Source organism: Pelobates fuscus, chromosome 3, assembly GCF_036172605.1.
Source record: "Pelobates fuscus isolate aPelFus1 chromosome 3, aPelFus1.pri, whole genome shotgun sequence".
Taxonomy (NCBI): Eukaryota; Metazoa; Chordata; class Amphibia; order Anura; family Pelobatidae; genus Pelobates; species Pelobates fuscus.
Genome location: NC_086319.1, coordinates 211,440,240 through 211,459,324, shown reverse-complemented (window position 1 = coordinate 211,459,324; position 19,085 = coordinate 211,440,240). Strand labels below are relative to the sequence as shown.

The following is a 19,085-nucleotide window of genomic DNA, read 5'->3' as shown; positions in this document are numbered from 1 at the left end:
TTCTTGATTTTTGCTGTGACCGACAGATACTAGTGTTAGAATTTGGTGTACCAATAAAGTAATGGAATTGGTGAAATAGTGAATGGAATTTTTGTCTTGACAAACCTTAGACCCTTGATACCACGACCATGACCATTCTTATTCTACTGACAACTTCCATCAAGATACCATGCACACATCATCTCAAGCTAATTCCACAAACACAATCATGAGTTCACTGTGCCCCAATGGTTTCCACAGTCATCAACAAGTCTCAATCTATTACAGTATATTTGGGATGTGGTGAATTGGAATAAGGTAATAAGGTAAAAGGTGTTGCCACAAAGTGTGGATGCATAGATAAATGGATAGACAGATAGATAGATAGATAGATAGACAGACAGACAAAAAGACAGACACCAGTGGAGACAGATAGATATGTTGTTCATTTCTGAATTTAAATATTTAATTGCGTTCCTCAGTTAGAATCCTCTCATAGGTGTAGATGATCTTCAAGAGCAAATTAATGACTTCACAATCCCTAGTATGTCAGAGTGGCATCAAGCTAATAACTAATTACAGGACAAACTTATGATTTAGCTTTCGACTTTTACAGTTTTTTCTCTTTAGAAGAAACCTTTATATCAGTTGCCGTTTTTGTTTTTTGTTTTAAACATATCTTTCTAATTTCATCCAAAATCATCATTATGAATTATGCCATAGCCTTCACTGTGTGTACAACAGTAACTATATATTCCTAGATATAAGATGGGGCAACGCTGGGGACATCTCCTGAGGACATTTCTTGAGGACCATAAGCTTGTTACATACATAGCATATAAAATCAAGACAATAATTAACTATTTCATATAATTTGCAAGTAAATATCTTATTCTGATTTTTTTTTATTAAAGTTATTCAATGCTATCACTTAACATCATTAATTAAAATGTCTTGAAAAATGGCAGTTTTAAAATCAGCTTATTTTTACTACAATAGACTGAATAGCATATTTTGCTTTCACATAACTACTTGTATAACCATTATCACATTGTATTGTCATTAAAATCAATTTATTTCTAACAGAAATATTGATAAAGGTGACATTGAAATGTTTCAGTTTTCTTGTAAATATTCTTATAAATATTATCACTATCAACCAGCAGAGGGCAGACCTGTCATCCAATCATTTCTTTAGCTGCACCAGTAGATCTGCTTATATTATCCTTTCTCTCCTCCCCTTGGTTTGGTGAAAAAACCTCCCATTTTCCCAGACACACAAAGAAGAGCTGCTGTACTGAACCCAATCCAGAGGATGTTTTCATTGCATTGCATTATTTTGTACATTTATAAGGATTCAAACTTGTATTTAACCAACACACTCATGGGATTATAAGGACACCTTTGTTGTTCAGGGAAAGGATTTAAGATATGGACTTCCAGAATTCCCCAAAATCTTGGAAATGGCAAGTAGTATGTGTATGTTTTCTTTATAGCTTGGGCTTGGTCGCTGGGCAGCTTCGCTATTCCATGATTGAGGAAGCAGAGACGGAGACATTAATAGGAAATGTTGCTTCAGATTTGATGTTAAATCTGGCACAAGTGAATAATCGCAGATTGGGTTTGGGATCAGAAGAAAAAAGCAGATATTTTGTGATTAATCAGGGAAATGGAGCATTGACTGTGAAAGAAAGGATTGATAGAGAGACAATATGCGGATCCAGCACAAAGTGTTTATTGCATCTAGAAGTAGTTGCTGAAAATCCTTTGGAGCTATTTAGTCTTGACATAGAAGTATTAGACATAAATGATAACTCCCCTATATTTCCAGTGGTTGGTCAACTTATAAGAATTACAGAAGCACATGCCAGCCCAGGTAGTCGATTCCCTCTACCAATTGCAGAAGATTCAGATGTGGGAATTAATACTGTAACCCAGTATAGATTGACTCCTAATCCTTATTTTTCATTGTCGATAAAAAGCCGCAAAGACGGAAGTCTCATCCCAGAATTAGTGTTAGAAAAAATTCTGGATAGAGAGGAAATTAAGGAACATAATCTTGTCCTTACTGCTGTTGATGGTGGAGAACAAATAAGGTCGGGATCTACACAGATACATGTTATTGTTCTAGATATTAATGATAATGCACCAGTATTTGAACAACCAATTTACAAGATCACTTTATTAGAAAACATCCCTTTAAAAACAACTGTGTTTATCCTTAATGCTACAGATTTGGATGAGGGATCCAATGGTGAAATTATGTATTTTTTTGATCATCATACCTTAGATGCAGCAAAGAAAATATTTGATTTAAATGCACAGACTGGTGAAATATTTATCAAGGGAAATGTAGATTTTGAAGAATCTAATTTTTATGAATTGTCTGTCAGAGCCATCGATAAAGGTTCACCTGAACTTGAAGGGCAATGTCTGATACAGATTGAAGTAGAAGATGTAAATGATAATACACCAGAAATAATATTTACCTCTAAGACAAATGAAGTGCCTGAAAATTCTGCAGTAGGAACAGTTGTTGGATTTATCACAGTGAGAGATTCAGATTCAGGAAAGAATGGTGAGGTACGGTTAGAAGTATCTCCAAATGTACCATTTAAATGCCAGCCATTTAGCAATCGCTATTCATTAGTCACTAGTGAATACCTCGACAGAGAAAAAATCTCTCAATATACTATTCATATTGTTGCATCTGATTTGGGTTCTCCTTGTTTACGCAATCAAACCACAATTTTCATTAATATATCTGACATTAATGATAACTCTCCTGCATTTATTCAACCTGCTTACCAAGCCTTTATAAAGGAAAATAATGAACCTGGCAGCTTGTTATGTACTGTATCTGCTTCTGATGCAGATGAGGGAAATAATGCAAAGCTGAGATATTCTATAGCTGAAAGTAAATTAGATGGTTCTTCCCTCTCTTCATTTGTATACATCAACACTGAAAATGGAAACATTTATGCTCAGCGTTCTTTTGATTACGAACAATTTCAAGTTCTACAAATAAGTGCAAAAGTGGAAGACAACGGATCTCCAATGTTATTTTCCAATGTTTCAGTTTTTATATTTATTTTGGATACAAATGATAATCATCCCACTATATTACATCCAGAGAACTCAGGAGAGTTTACTGCCCTAGAGAAGATCCCAATGTCTGCATCTACTGGGTATTTAATAACAAAGATTTCTGCTGTCGATCTGGATTCTGGTCACAATGCCTGGCTTGCTTACAGTCTTGTTAAAGCCACCAATCCCACTTTATTTCAGGTTTCAGAATATACTGGAGAAATTAGGACTATTAGAGGATTACTTGAAACAGACAATGCTGAGCAACATCTTGTAGTTTCAGTCAGAGATCACGGGCAACCCTCTTTATCAGCAACAGTCACTGTATTTATAAATGTAGTTGAAAGCTTTGCTCACGAACTGCCAAAGTCTGTAGACTATCCTACAAATTCAAAATCATCAGCAGATCTGACATTGTATCTCATTATTTCCCTAGTGGCCATAAGCTTAGTGTCACTTGTGACATTTATCATTTTGCTTGTGAGATGTTTAAAAAGGGATCCATATTCCAACAGTTGTGGGTCTTGTTTTTTAAGCAAATCACATTCACAGAACTATGCAGATCAATATAAACCAACACTTTACTTGAACACAGATGGGACCTTAAAATATATGGAAGTAAGGATGGTTCCATCAGAACCTCAAGGCCAATGTTACCCAACATGTTTTCCCCCAAATGCAGAAGAAAGTAATTTCACAGTGACAAACTCTTTAAACTTTCCTTACTTGACTAATATGAGCAAAGAGATGGAGGCTCAATATGACTCGAGCTTGTTGAATGACTCTAAACAGGTGAGGAACATTTATGTATTTTTCTAATACTTGAATAACTGTAGCTTTGAAAAGAAAACTAATATAGAATTGCAAAATGTTATTTTAGCCACATTTAAGAATTTAGGTAATTATATGGGTTGTGTCTTACACTTATCACTCAATAACCAGTTTATATCAAATTGAACTCACTTAAAAAGAACTGGTCTTTAATAATATATTACGCTAAGATGCACATTGTTCATATATTATGAAAATGCATTCACACCTCCTTTATATTTAAATTACACCAAATGTTTCAGCTAGAAACAGTGGATAACAATGCAATCAATATTATTCAAATTATTATTTGAATATGAGAAATATTTTGAATCCTAAATTTTGCATTATTGTTTGTATGTGTGCTGCACTATATGTTAATAATGTAAATAGACAATGCATGAAGAATAACTAAACCACTTGCTGCTTAATTAGTACTTTTCAAAGACATGAAGCAAAAAAGTTAATCATGCTAGAATAAACCAGTGGTTTCCAAACCAGCCCTTATGTTCTTTCCAGTATCCTCATCAATACTGAGTCATTATCCCTAAATTCTGGGATTTTGATTGATTTACTCAGCTCAGTAAAGCAAGTTAATCTGTATGTGAATATTTACCAGATTTATTGCAACCAGTATTAAATGGTTGCGATAAATCTTACAATTTTTGTTTCAGTCCATCAGATCTATCTATCTATCTATATATGTCTGTCTGTCTTTATTTTTTACTCTGAAAATACATTGTAGCAAAATTGTCTAGAGACATTATATGGCTCTTATTTGTAAAAAAAAATAAAAATTAGCAACTAACTGATCTTTAACTTGTTATTGGATACTTTCATTGTGTTCGTTGTCAAGCATTGTTACAAGTAATGTCCTTTGCACCTGTCAGTCAAAGCATACAGAGAAGAGAGAAGTGAAACAATGTGTCTGTGTCTCCCCCTTATTTGCAAATTGCGACCGGGCTGTGCTTGGACAAACCTGAATTGTGATTTAATTTGATAATCGTTACTATAAATTTTAAAGAAAACTGTGAATCACATGAAAAAAAGGTTATCATGAGTTATGAGCAATTTTCAATTACTTTATTCATTGGTATAATAATATTAATTATTATCAATAATTGTTATGATAGCTGTATGTAACTTTGGAAAGAGCAAGCCAGATGTAAGGGCAATTTGTTGGATCCAGTATCTCAGATTGTATTTTTGACTTTATTTTAAGTATAACCCAGACCAAGATGGTCACCCATCTCATGTATCATAGGGCAAAGAACATTTTCAGTACTTTAATTGTAATTGTTTGCTAAAACCAGTAATAATGATTGCATGCTTTTTGACTTTACTTGCTCCTTTTGCCGCTATATCCTGATGATAGTGCAACTTCTAGGCATTACATGAAGTGAAAATAATAGTCCGTGTAAGTGCTGTTTGTGCATGTACAATGCAAAACAACATCACTTTTACTGGCGATATCATCGTTGTAATACATTTTACTGTTTTGAAACACTAATATTTGTGTTCAGCGAAGTCTCCCGAGTAAAACAGTACCCCCCATGTACAGGGTTTATGGTGTTTTGGAAAGTTATAGGGTTAAATATAGTGCTAGCAAATTAAATTTCCTATACTTTCGGCATGGGTTGTCAGGCAGGTCCCGCTAATTGTAATTAATTAGGATACCTAATATATATACATACATATGTGTATAAAAAAAATACGTATATATATATATAATTTTTGTTATATTTTTATTTATATATAGGTATATCTATAGTTATATATACGTATATATTTATGTATATAAATATATATATTATTTCGTTCTACATGTATTGTGATATAAATACATATATATATATATATATGTATATATATATATATATATATATATATATATATATATATATATTAATATCACAATATAGTTAGAATGAAATAAACACATCTATATATTTTTTAATAATTTATTTTTAATTATTTTTTTAATTTAATTTTTTTACTTATTTACATAATTTTTTATATTATATATAAATATATATATATAACAATAATTATATATATATTTATATATATATATATATATATATATATTTTTTTTTTTTTTATCAGTATCAGTCTACGTGTAATTTGATATATATATATTAATATTAAAATACACCTAGACAGTGTATGTGTGTGTATGTATATGTGTATATATATATATATATGATCTAAGTATATAATTATTTTTTTTACACTTATTTTAACATTTTTTTTATTTGATTTCAGCCAGCAGGGGGACTACCTGTCATTACAGTTAGTCCCCCTGCTGGCAATGCCTCTCACATGGCCCGGGGGGGCTGAAGAGGACGGAGGTGCTGTGGGGGGCTCCCTGGGAGTCCCCCCAACCGCGATCGCCGGCGTGGGGAAAAAAAAAACGGAGGGCGTACAATTACGCCCGGCGGCGTTTAGAGCAGCTTAAAAAAGGACGTAATTGTACGCCCTCCGGTCTTAAGGGGTTAAATGTTGTGCTTTCTTTTGTTAATACAAACTGCAAAAAAGTAGGAAACAAAAGGTATTCGAAGCAGTATCTTGAAGAGAATTTCCTAAGAAGATTCCATTTTTACCCTTTGCTAGGAAAATATGTAAAATAAAAATAAAAATTGATGTTTATAATAGTTAAAATCAATATATTGGTTTAATCTTGAGTTACAAATTTCAATGACTACTACAAACTTGTCTTGAAAATGTGCTCCATTTGAATTGTCACTAAGCCATTATATGGTAAAGACCAAATAGCCATTTTAGTTTTATATTATAATTTATATTATCATTTATAGATAACCTTTATATCACCTTTCATAAATTTACGGTGGACAACGTACTACAGTTGTGATTATAAAATAGACAAAGTGTAAAAAATAGAGTGAATTCCTCCAAGTCAGCAATACCCTGGCATAGATACATCTACTTTGTAGCATATTTATAAATCTTACTGCTAGGTGGTTTCGTGTTGATTTAATCTTGCTTGAGAAGTATCACTGGAATTGACCGTTCTCCACAATCTATTTGTTTTATTTGTTTATATTATTTGTTTATATTATTGTATGCTCTTATGACAGATATACATTTAGGGTGCAGGATATTCTAGTACTATGTTATATCCTTAGATATTCATGTATAGATGCTATCTTACTAAGTCTGGATAGATGTTGGAATACACTGGAAGTCATTATATGGCCAAGACCGCGCAATTTTAGTTTTTCATTATTACCATTTATAGATATTCCTTTACATCACCTTTCATAAATTTACGGTAGAAAACTTACCACCGTTGTGATTATAAAATGGAAAAAGTGTAACATCACTGTCTTAGAACTGGTAATCCATTATAAATTCTCCTGAGCAAGACACCTAATAATATATTTGCTTAGCCAACTTTTCCTAGATTGTAAGCTTTTTTGAGCAGGGATTTCTCCACCTCTTAAAAATATTCCCTTTCTGTAATTGTAAGTCTCTGTGGAATAAATTGGTGCTATAATAATAATAATAATAATAATAATAACTATGTTGTTTAAAGCTAAAACATGTTTTGCCACTGGCGCCCTGTGCTCTTCACAGATGAAAGCAGGTTCACACTGAGCACATGTGACAGACGTGACAGAGTCTGGAGACGCCGTGGAGAACGTTCTGCTGCCTGCAACATCCTCCATGACCGGTTTGGCAATGGGCCAATTTTCCAGTCTTGGTGTTCTCTGGCAAATGCCAAACGTCCTGCACAGTGTTGGGCTGTAAGCACAACCACCACCTGTGGACGTCGGGCCCTCATACCACCCTCATGGAGTCTATTTCTGACCGTTTGAGCAGACACATTGACACATTTGTGACCTGCTGGAGGTCATTTTGCGGGGCTCTGGCAGTGCTCCTCTTGTTCCTCCTTGCACAAAGGCGGAGGTAGCGGTCCTGCTGCTGGGTTGTTGCCCTCCTACGGTCTCCTCCACATCTCCTGATGTACTGGCCTGTCTCCTGGTAGCGCCTACATGCTCTGGACACTACGCTGACAGACACAGCAAACCTTCTTGCCACAGCTCGCATTGATTTGCCATCCTAGATGAGCTGCACTACCTGAGCCACTTGTGTGGGTTGTAGACTCTGTCTCATGCTACCACTAGAGTGAAAGCACCGCCAGCATTCAAAAGTGACCAAAACATCAGTCAGGAAGCATAGGAACTAAGAAGTGGTCTGTGGTCACCACCTGCAGAACCACTCCTTTATTGGGGGTGTCTTGCTAATTGCCTATAATTTCCACCTGTTGTCTATCGATGTGCACAACAGCATGTGAAATTGATTGTCACTCAGTGTTGCTTCCTAAGTGGACAGTTTGATTTCACAGAAGTGTGATTGACTTGGAGTTACATTGTGTTGTTTAAGTGTTCACTTTATTTTTTTGAGCAGTGTATATCAAGCTCTCATAACTTTGGGTTTACACAATTGATTCCCAATAACATCAACTTTTTTTTTATAAAACAGACATTTCAATAAATATTTGTTTTGAAAATGCATTGGTATTATTAAATTAATGTATTTATATTTTTTTTAAAGTTTGATATCTATTTATAGTAAGCACAGAGAAAGTACTCTTTTATTGTTTAACAAAAAAATAAACACTTTATATTGAGATTTGTAATAAAGAGTGTGCCAGAGCAAGCAGTAATGCAGGGTTATAGCTTAGAATGAACTTAATTTGTTTTACAGAGCTACTTTTGTTCTGTACATGGTCTTATGCTTTGTGGATAACGTCTGCTTTCTTACTTGAGACTGACAAATTATCAGTTATACAATACTAACACTGCATTTATGTAGTATGACTGTAGTCTGCTCCCTTTAGGGATATATGTTGTGTAATCAGTGTCAGGTCTACTCACAATATGGCCAAGTGACTCATGTTCATTATCCCTATATTATCTTATTATTCTTCTATCTCATATGATGTATCTCACAGCAACCCTTGCTGTGTAAAACTACTGTTTGCGAAAAGACAATAATGCTTTCTGGAAAATAAGCTTGATTTAGGATTTAGCTTCTCTTTTTATCTACACCCAAGTTGCTATAATCCTTTATGTTTTTCCTTTGATGAATATTGAATACCACTCATATTCTAATTGCAAGCATTGGTCAGCTAGAAAGTATTAATTTGTAGTTGAGTTTGTTAAATCTAGTAATAAATGGTATGCTGTGTATTATAAATTGTATAAGAACCTTTATTTAATACAGAAACTAAATAAGATAAACAAAAAAAATCTATAAGGCTATATTGCTATTACATTGTGTCATGGTATTTAATAAAAAACAATAGATTTGACTAGTTGTCTGAATATTTTTTGAAAATCCTCTTTGTATAAACCACATTATAAAAAACAAAAACCATAATCAATTAATAAATGAATGAATGAATGAGTGTACTAAGCAGTGCATATTTTGATTCATTCTAATGGAATGTTTATAGGTTGCTTTTGAAAGAGAAAGCTACTAGACAGTAAACTAGCCATTGGAAATGGGATATACTACACAACAATATAAAGCCAAAACTGTGTTCCTCATACACAAGATTTTATCAACCAATTTATATTCCAAGTTAATATTTGACAGAACACTTGTTTTTGAGATGACTATACTTCTCTGTCATAGTGTTTAATTGAAGTAAACACTATTGGCCAGTAGATGGCGGGCCTGTCATCCAATCATTTCTTTAGCTGCATAAGTGGATCTGTTCATGACATCCCTCCCTATCTCCTCCCTTTAACTCAGAAAAGCACCCTCCCATTTTTCCTCTGACACACAAAGAAGAGCTGCTGCTCCGATGTAAATCCTGTGGATGTGCAAGAAGAAAAAATAATGTGTTTTGTCTGTCTTGGAAAGATATACTTTTTTAATCCTCTGACTTATGGAATTATAAAAGGAGATATACTATAATTTCAAGAGAAAGTCATGAGATATGGACTACCAGAGCTCCAGAAAAGCTTGGAAATGGCAAGTAGTATATTCCTTTTTCCTTTGTAGCTGGGGCTGGGTTTCTGGGCAGCTTCGCTATTCTGTTCCAGAAGAGTCAGAATTTGGAACGTTGATAGGAAATGTAGCTCAAGATCTGGGGATGAATCTTGCAACTATAGATACACGGAGACTGAGTATAGGATTGGAAGGAGACAGCAGATTTTTTGCTACTGACCAGAAAAGTGGTGATTTGAAAGTAAATGGGAGAATTGACAGAGAAAGCCTTTGTGGATCCAGTTTAAATTGTTTTCTACATTTAGAGGTTGTCACTGAGAATCCATTGGAATTGTACAGTGTGGAAATTGAGATTTTAGATATAAATGATAATGCCCCTTTTTTTCCAACACCGGAGCAAATTATAAAAATTACAGAGCTGTTAACAAACCCCGGTGTGAGATTTCCTTTACAATTTGCCCAGGATTTAGATGTTGGGATTAATGGTGTGAATCAGTACAAATTAAATACAAATCCTTATTTCTCTTTGTCTGTAAAAAATCGCAAGGATGGGACTCTTATAGCTGAACTGATTCTGGACCAGGTTCTAGACAGGGAAGAAAAAGGAGTACATAAACTTACCCTTACTGCTTTTGATGGGGGAGAACAGACAAGGTCAGGGTCTACTCAAGTGACCATCATAGTTTTGGATATCAATGACAATGCACCAGTGTTTGATAAGCAACAATACAAGATCAGTTTACTGGAAAATGTACCATTAGGCACGGTTGTCATAAAGCTTAATGCCACAGATTTGGATGAAGGTTCCAATGGTGAAATCATATACTCATTTGATGATCATACTTTGGATTCAGCAAAGAAGATATTTGATTTAACTTCACATACAGGGGAAATATATATAACAGGAAATGTGGATTTTGAAGAGTCAAATCTCTATGAGTTATCTGTCAGAGCCAGAGACAATGGAGCACTCACAATGGAAGGACGATGTCTGATACAAGTTGAAGTAGAAGATGTCAATGATAATGCTCCAGAAATTATATTTGTATCCAAGACAAATGAGATTCCTGAAAATGCAGCAATAGGAACAGTTGTTGGAATAATCACGGTAAAAGATAAAGATTCTGGTAAGAATGGAGAAATCATCTTAGAGGTGTCACCAAATTTACCATTTAAATGCCAACCCTTTAATAATCAATATTCTTTAGTCATTAGTGGACAGTTGGACAGGGAAAAGGTGCCACAGTATACTATCCAACTTATTGCATCTGATTTGGGCTCTCCTCCATTGCATAATAAGACGACTATCAGTATTAACATTTTAGATATTAATGATAACTCACCAATATTTCTCCAATCTGTTTACAAAGCATTCATGAAAGAAAACAATGAACCAGGGAGCTTGTTATGTACCATTTCTGCTTCTGATCCAGATGAAGGAGTAAATGCAAAGCTGAAATATTCTATAGCTGAAAGCCAGATAGATGTTTTTTCTGTGTCTTCTTTTGTATACATCAATTCTGACAATGGTAACATTTATGCCCAGCGTTCTTTTGACTATGAACAAATTCAAGTTCTGCATATCACTGCAAGAGTTGAAGACTATGGATCTCCAACTTTATTTTCCAATGTTTCAGTGTTTGTATTTATTTTGGATAAAAATGATAATTACCCTAATGTACTATATCCAGAAAGCATAGGGGAATCTACACCCAAAGAGAAGATTCCAATGTCGGCCTCTGTGGGTTATTTAGTCACAAAGGTTTCTGCAGTTGATCTGGATTCTGGTCATAATGCCTGGCTTGCTTATAGCCTTGTTGAATGTACCAGTCCAAATTTGTTTCAGATTACTGAATACACAGGAGAAATAAAAACTGTCCGAGCATTGCTTGAGACAGACAATGCTGAACAACATCTTTTGATTTCCGTTAGAGATCATGGAATACCGTCTCTATCAACAACAGTCACTGTCATTATAAATATAGTAGAAAGCTTTTCTCAAGAAATCACAAAGTCTGCTGATTTTCTTACTAATTCAAAATCGTCATCAGATTTGACTTTGTATCTCATTATTTCTCTGGTGGCCATCAGTTTAGTGTCACTTGTGACTTTTATCATTTTGCTTGTGCGATGCTTAAGAAAGGACGTTGACTCCAACAGTTGTGGGTCTTGCTTGTTAAGCAAATCAGATTCCGAAAATTATACTGACCAGTATAAACCAACACTTTACTTGAACACAGATGGAACCTTAAAATATATGGAAGTAAGGATGGTTCCACCAGAGCCTCAAGGACAATGTTATTCAGCTTGTTTTCCGCCAAATGTTGAACACAATAATTCAACAGCCACAAAACCACTTTATTTTCCTTATCTTACAAATACAAGAAAAGGCATGGAGCCCCAATCTGACTCAACTTTGTTGAATGATTCCAGTCAGGTGAGAAACCAGTATTTCTTCAATATTTCCATTTTCTTTATTTTTTGGAAGAATTGCAGCTGTTATATGATATATATTTTCAATATTTTTTCTTATAATATTGAATCCAAGTTATATTTTAGGTCTTTGATACATGTATTGTCAACCTCATATTGAAAATAATGTCATGTGAATGTCTTTGAGTATGCGTCAGTAATGAGAGCAAATTGTTGCCTTTAGTACTATTCCAGTAGTTGTTTAAGGGTTTCAAATATTGTTCATTGTTTATTGATATTGTTTGTTTGTCTGTTTTTCTTTGTCTTGGTTTTAGAAAATGCTTTTGGAAAAAAGATTAGGGTCAGGTTTTATGGCAATATACCTTTTAAATTGAACTCTGCTATTTTAGTCTCAGTACATATGAAATTTAGATCTTACAAATGAAATTATATTTTTATCCCCCACTATATTGTAATATATTTCTAATTATAAGTATACTTGCTTGGTAGTTCCATCCTTCTTAATCTAGCTGTACTAATATGAAACTGACATAATTATACAAAATATAATTTCTGCACATTAAGGACAATGATTCCTTAGAGAATGTAGGCTCTGTGTTTTCGATTTCCTTGATGTTTTCTGCAGGTTTTTCATGTTGATTTTCTTTTATGACTTCACATAGAGACTGTTCCACAGTGTATATTATATTAGATATGTAAAGCAACAATAATTAACTATGGAACATAAGCCTTTTGCAATCATTTGGAAATATTATACTCTAAACCTATGTGGCCTTCATATTTCCCGTATTTTACTAAACATCTCAGATTTCATGAGATCTACTTTATGAGGTGCTAGCCTTTCAGACATTTGTCAACTGAAAGTTAAATGTTGTATTATAACTTTACCTTGTATCTGCGCTGCATATAATAATAACATGATATACTATATCCATAGTTTATACTTTTCTTACACATGCAGCTTGTACAAGTGGCAACTTATAATGTAATTATTTCAATGTTTTATTTTAACAATGTTTTTATAAGTTTTATATAACTTACTAAAAGAAAAATCTAAGCATTTTTTTTGCAGAATGTAATGTATGTATTTTTAATTTGAAAAAGCCACAATCAAGTGCTAGACTCCAGGGTAGCAAGATCATATCTCCTTTCACATCTGCATTGAAAGAGAAAACTAAATAGCATTGACACAAACGTATGATTGTTGATATCAGATAATGTGCACATACACAGCCCTCTAATCCAACACACTGTACATGTGCAGTTGAATAATGTGTGACTACAATGCATTTCAACGTAACTCTGCATGATTGACTGTTGGTCCACTTGTCTCAGCCTTGTGTAAAGTTTGTTGCAAATCATAAAACGTAGACTCTCCATATACAATCAACCAGTAGTGTACAAAATAATATCACAATTACCTTATCATGAACTTTAAATAGAGTTCGGAACACATTGACTATATATTGCATGGTGCATGGTAATTAAAAGCTTACTCCAAGCATCATAACGACTACAGCCCATTCTACTGGTTATAATACTAGAAGTACCTTGACCCTGTTCCTGATAATGGGGCAAGACAGGTACTAACTGTCCTCCTGTGGCCATTGATGACATCTGACTACTGCAGAGCTGTAGAATCCAAAAGGTGATCCTGCAGGCCACTCATTCGCTGAGAATGTCAGCTGACCACTCTTCTTTTCCAGGCTGGTTAATGAGACCCATATTATGTAGTCAAAGGCTGTGTTACACCTCAGGTAGCAGAGGGATTAAACTCTCTATGTGCAGTATTTCAGAGGAAAACACTGTACATACCGTCTCCAGGCACCATTACCACTTAAAATCACTAAAGTTTGGAGCTAATCCAATGTTTTCCCATAGGAAAGCAGTGGGATGTTATTGCACATATGTAGCAAAATGCCACACTGTGCAAATCAGCATATTTTCAAAGAGATGCATTGAATGAATGCATCTCTATGGAGAGTGTTTAACGACTCCATGCAGAGCATGGATATGTTGACAGTAGGTGCTGCAGCTTTAAGATAGGAAGCACGTCCAGTGGTTATCTGAGTGATTGTCACTAGAGGTCTTAAGCCTGCAGAGACATGCTATAGACACCAGAACTACTACTATTACTTTCACTACTATTATTTGAAGCTGAAACGATTTCGTCTCTAACATTTGAAAACAAACAAACAACAATTTTGGATTATGTAACGAGTATAATTATTTTCTATTTGGCAAGTTGACAAAATATTTTTTTTTAACACCAACTTTGCTGCATATATTTAAACAAAACACTAATTTAGTGCCATAACTTTCACCTGAGTTTTGCACTCTTTAGAAAATAAATAATTTACCTTATATTCAAGTATATTTATTATGTGCTAAATTATAAAAGACAGGAGTCATTATGAGTACTTTTACAATCATCTTTTCAAATTATTAATAAAAAGTATATGTTCATTTATAGAGATGCACAAATATTATCAATCTAATAAATTAAGCCAGCTTACAACAAAATGTCAGATTGGTGTCTATTTATGATTGATTCCTGAAATAGTCTGTTATAATGCAAATATATCAAGATTTGCTATATACACTTTAAAAAGACATCTTGTTTGGGTTTAAAATATTTTTAGTTGCAGTCATATGCATTAAGTGAAGTTAGTACTATTGGCCAGCAGAGGGCGGACCTGTCATCCAATCATTTCTTTAGCTACAAAAGTGGATCTGCTCATGATATCCCCACCTCTCTCCTCCCACTGGCTCAATGAATAACCCTCCCATCTTTCCTCTGACACACAAAGGAGAGCTGCTGTACCGAATGAAATCTTGTGGACGTGTTAAGAGGAAGATAAAGGATTTTTCTATGATTGAAGGATATATTTTATAGATATATATACTTATTGGATTATAAAAGTAACTAAATATTATCATTTGAAGATACAGACATGAGATATGGACTTCCAGAGCTACCAAAAGGCTTGGAAATGGCAAGTAGCATTTTCATTTTTCCTCTATAGCTGGGGCTGTGTCTCTGGGCAGCTTCGCTATTCTATTCCTGAAGAGACAGAGACAGGAACATTGGTAGGAAATGTAGCTCATGATCTGGGATTAAATCTAGAAAATATTAATAAGCACAGACTTAGTTTGGGATTGGAAGGAGGTAGCAGATTTTTTGCAGTGGACCAGAAAACTGGAGATCTGACTGTAAATGGGAGAATTGACAGAGAGAGCCTTTGTGGATCCGGTTTAAACTGTCTGTTACATTTAGAGGTTGTTAAGGAAAACCCTTTGGAACTGTACAGTGTGGAAGTTGAGATTTTGGACATAAATGATAATGCCCCTTTTTTTTCCACACCGGATCAAATTATAAAAATTACAGAGCTATTAACAAGCCCTGGTGTTCGATTTCCTTTGCCAATTGCAAAGGATCTAGACGTTGGCATTAATGGTGTGAGTCAATACAAATTAAATCAAAATGCATATTTTTCATTGTCTATAACAAACCGTCAAGATGGGACTCTCGCAGCAGAGCTAATACTGGAAAAGATTCTAGATAGGGAAGAAAAAAGAAAACATGAACTCACCCTTACAGCGTATGATGGGGGAGAACAGCCAAGGTCAGCATCTACTCAAGTAACTATCTTAGTTTTAGATATTAATGACAATGCACCAAAGTTTAATCAGAGTCATTATGAAATCAGTATATTGGAAAACGTATCTTTAAAGACAGTCATAATAAAACTTGATGCTACAGATCTGGATGAGGGCTCCAATGGAGAAATCATATATTCGTTTGATTATCACACTTTGGATTCAGCAAAAAAGATATTTGATATCAATCCAAACACAGGTGAAGTATATGTTACAGGAAATGTAGATTTTGAAGAATCAAATCTATATGAATTATCTGTAAGGGCTACAGATAAGGGAATGCCTACGATGGAAGGACGATGCCTTATACGGATTAAAGTAGAAGATGTAAATGATAACACTCCAGAAATATTTTTCTCTTCTAAGATGAATGAAGTTCCTGAAACTGCAGCATTAGGAACAGTAATTGGATATATCACAGTGAAAGATAAAGATTTTGGTAAAAATGGAGAAATTGTGTTAGAAGTGTCACAAAATGTACCATTTAAGTGCCAACCCTTAAGCAATCGTTATACTTTAATCACTAGTGGATATCTGGACAGAGAAAAGGTATCAAAGTATAATATTGAAGTCCTTGCATTTGATTTGGGCTCTCCTTCTTTACACAATCATACCACAATCACCCTTACCATTTCTGATGTTAATGATAACTCTCCAGTGTTTTTCCAATCTGTTTACAAAACCTTCATAAAAGAGAATAATGAAGTAGGCATCTTACTATGCAGTGTGTCTGCTTTTGATCCAGATGAGGGAGATAATGCAAAGCTGAAATATTCTATAGTTGAAAGCCAAATAGATGGTTCTTCTGCCTCTTCTTTTGTTTATATCAATTCTGACAATGGTAACATCTATGCCCAGCGTTCTTTTGACTATGAACAATTGCAGGTTCTACAAATCACTGCCAGAGTAGAAGATTCTGGATCTCCAATTTTATATTCCAATGTTTCAGTTTTTATTTTTATTTTGGATACAAATGATAATCATCCTACTATATTATATCCTGAGAACTCAGGAGAATTCATTGCCCAAGAGAAGATCCCGATATCTGCATCTGCTGGGTATTTAACTGCAAAGATTTCTGCTGTTGATCAGGATTCTGGTTACAATGCATGGCTTGCTTACAGCCTTATAGAGTCTGCCAGTCCAAATTTGTTTCAGATTTCTGACTATTCTGGAGAAATTAGGACTATTCGAGGATTACTTGAAACAGACAGTGTTACGCACCATCTTGTGATTTCAGTTAGAGATCATGGTGAACCATCTTTATCATCAACAGTCACTCTTAATGTAAATATAGTTGAAAGCTTTGCTCAAGAAAACCCAAAGTCTGTTGATTTTATTACTAATTCAAAAACATCACCTGATTTGACTTTATACCTTATTATTTCTCTGGTGGCCATCAGTGTAGTTTCACTTATCACTTTTGTAATTTTGCTTGTGAGATATTTAAAAAGAGACTCTTACACCAACAGTTGTGGGTCTTGTTTTTCAAGCAAGTCACAGGCACAGAACTATGCAGATCAGTATAAACCAACACTTTACTTGAACACAGATGGGACATTGAAATATATGGAAGTAAGGATGGTTCCATCAGAACCTCTTGGTCAGTGCTATTCGGCATGTTTTCCTCCAGTTACAGAACAAGATAATTTTTCTTCCACAAAACAATTACAATTCCCAGAAGAAACACAGCACATATCTGATCCAAGCTTATTGAATGAGTCAAACCAGGTGAGGTAACAATAAAGGTGTTTTTAATACATTGTTTAGATAGATAGCTAGATAGATAGATAGATAGATAGGTAGGTAGGTAGATAGTGGTATGAATCAATACAAATTAAATCTAAAGACATATTTTTCTCTGTCTATAACAAATCATCAAGATGGGACTGTTGCAGCAGAGCTAATTCTTGAACAGATTCTAGATAGGGAAGAAAAGAGAACCCACAAACCCACCCTTACTGCAGTCAAGCTCAGAATAGTCAAAGTTAGCATCTACTCAAGTGTCTTGAGTAATCTTATTTTTAGATCTTAATGACAATGCACAAGTGTTTAATCCGAATTCTAATGAAATCATTGGAAAATGTATGGAAAATATATGAGGATTACTAAAAAAATGTTAAGTAGAATTAACATTTTCAGTCAATTGACTTATTGGGTAATATTGCACCAGGCATTTTTCCATGGTTCATATTTTTTAATATAACATATGTTGTGCCATTAATGAAAATAGTGTAAACACATGTAAATATTACAGTACACAGTGAGATATTTTAGTACATTTAACTTAAATTAACTTAATTCATAAGACTGTATGAATTTGTATTTTCAAATGACTATAATGTCAATCATCTTGATCATGATATAACCAAAAGTATAACAGAAAGTGTGATAACGGTGGGTAAAAGTAGTAAGATGCATTGGCATGTAAATATAAAGCAATATGCAAAATATAGTATCTTATTCATATACATATATTTTATAACTCTAAATATAAAATTAATGTTATTGAAATCCTCAGGGTTATTCATTAAAGTGAGAATTGTCAGGAATTTAAAGGGAGTGAATTGCAAAATTTAGGCCAATGTAGCTGAATTATAAACAATTCAAAGTCAATTTTGTTTGGCAATTTTGGCCTTAAATTTTAAATTCACCTTGAATCCCCTTTTAATTCCTACCAATTCTCACTTTCACTCTGCCAGCATTTACCAACTTTTACCAACTTATTTATATCCATTTCACTACAAATATTTCAATCCATCCTCCAATTAAGGTCTTTAATATGTACTGTTCTCTTTTTTTAAAAAATGTTGGCTTAATAGTTTACTTTTTATGTTCTCATGAACTATGGATTGTGAATGTATTTTGGTTTAGGGGATATGAATATCCATTGCGGATGAGGCATGAGTGGGTATCAGTTTCGGATTTGGAGTCACTTTCAGAACTAGTGATTGGATCACAGTTAAAATTAGAGTATAGTTTTATGTTGATGGTTTAGAGAAAGCAGTAAGCGTAAATTAAGTGCACAACTCACTCATATTTAAAATCAGAGAATGTATCACTTATCATTTTAAGTTTGATAGATTATTATTCGTCTATACACTAGATTTTATACTTTATGGAAATTACAAGTA

General features: G+C 34.0%; 1 protein-coding gene across 35 annotated transcripts in view; it reads left to right on the top strand.

The window, feature by feature from the left end:
• LOC134602740 (protocadherin gamma-A4-like) overlaps positions 1-19,085 on the top strand; it is a 487,733-nt gene that overhangs the window by 415,170 nt on the left and 53,478 nt on the right. For 2 of the 35 annotated variants that reach the window (XM_063447936.1, XM_063447931.1), the window contains exon 1: positions 1,266-3,858. The exons of 30 other annotated variants lie outside the window; for them this stretch is intronic. In XM_063447936.1, the coding sequence (XP_063304006.1) occupies positions 1,411-3,858 (2,448 nt within the window). In that variant the 5' untranslated portion in view covers positions 1,266-1,410. Of the gene's footprint in view, positions 1-1,265; positions 3,859-9,710; positions 12,296-15,126; positions 17,683-19,085 lie in introns of those variants that run through there. 3 more of the 35 variants (XM_063447938.1, XM_063447930.1, XM_063447949.1) reach the window with 2 other exon arrangements.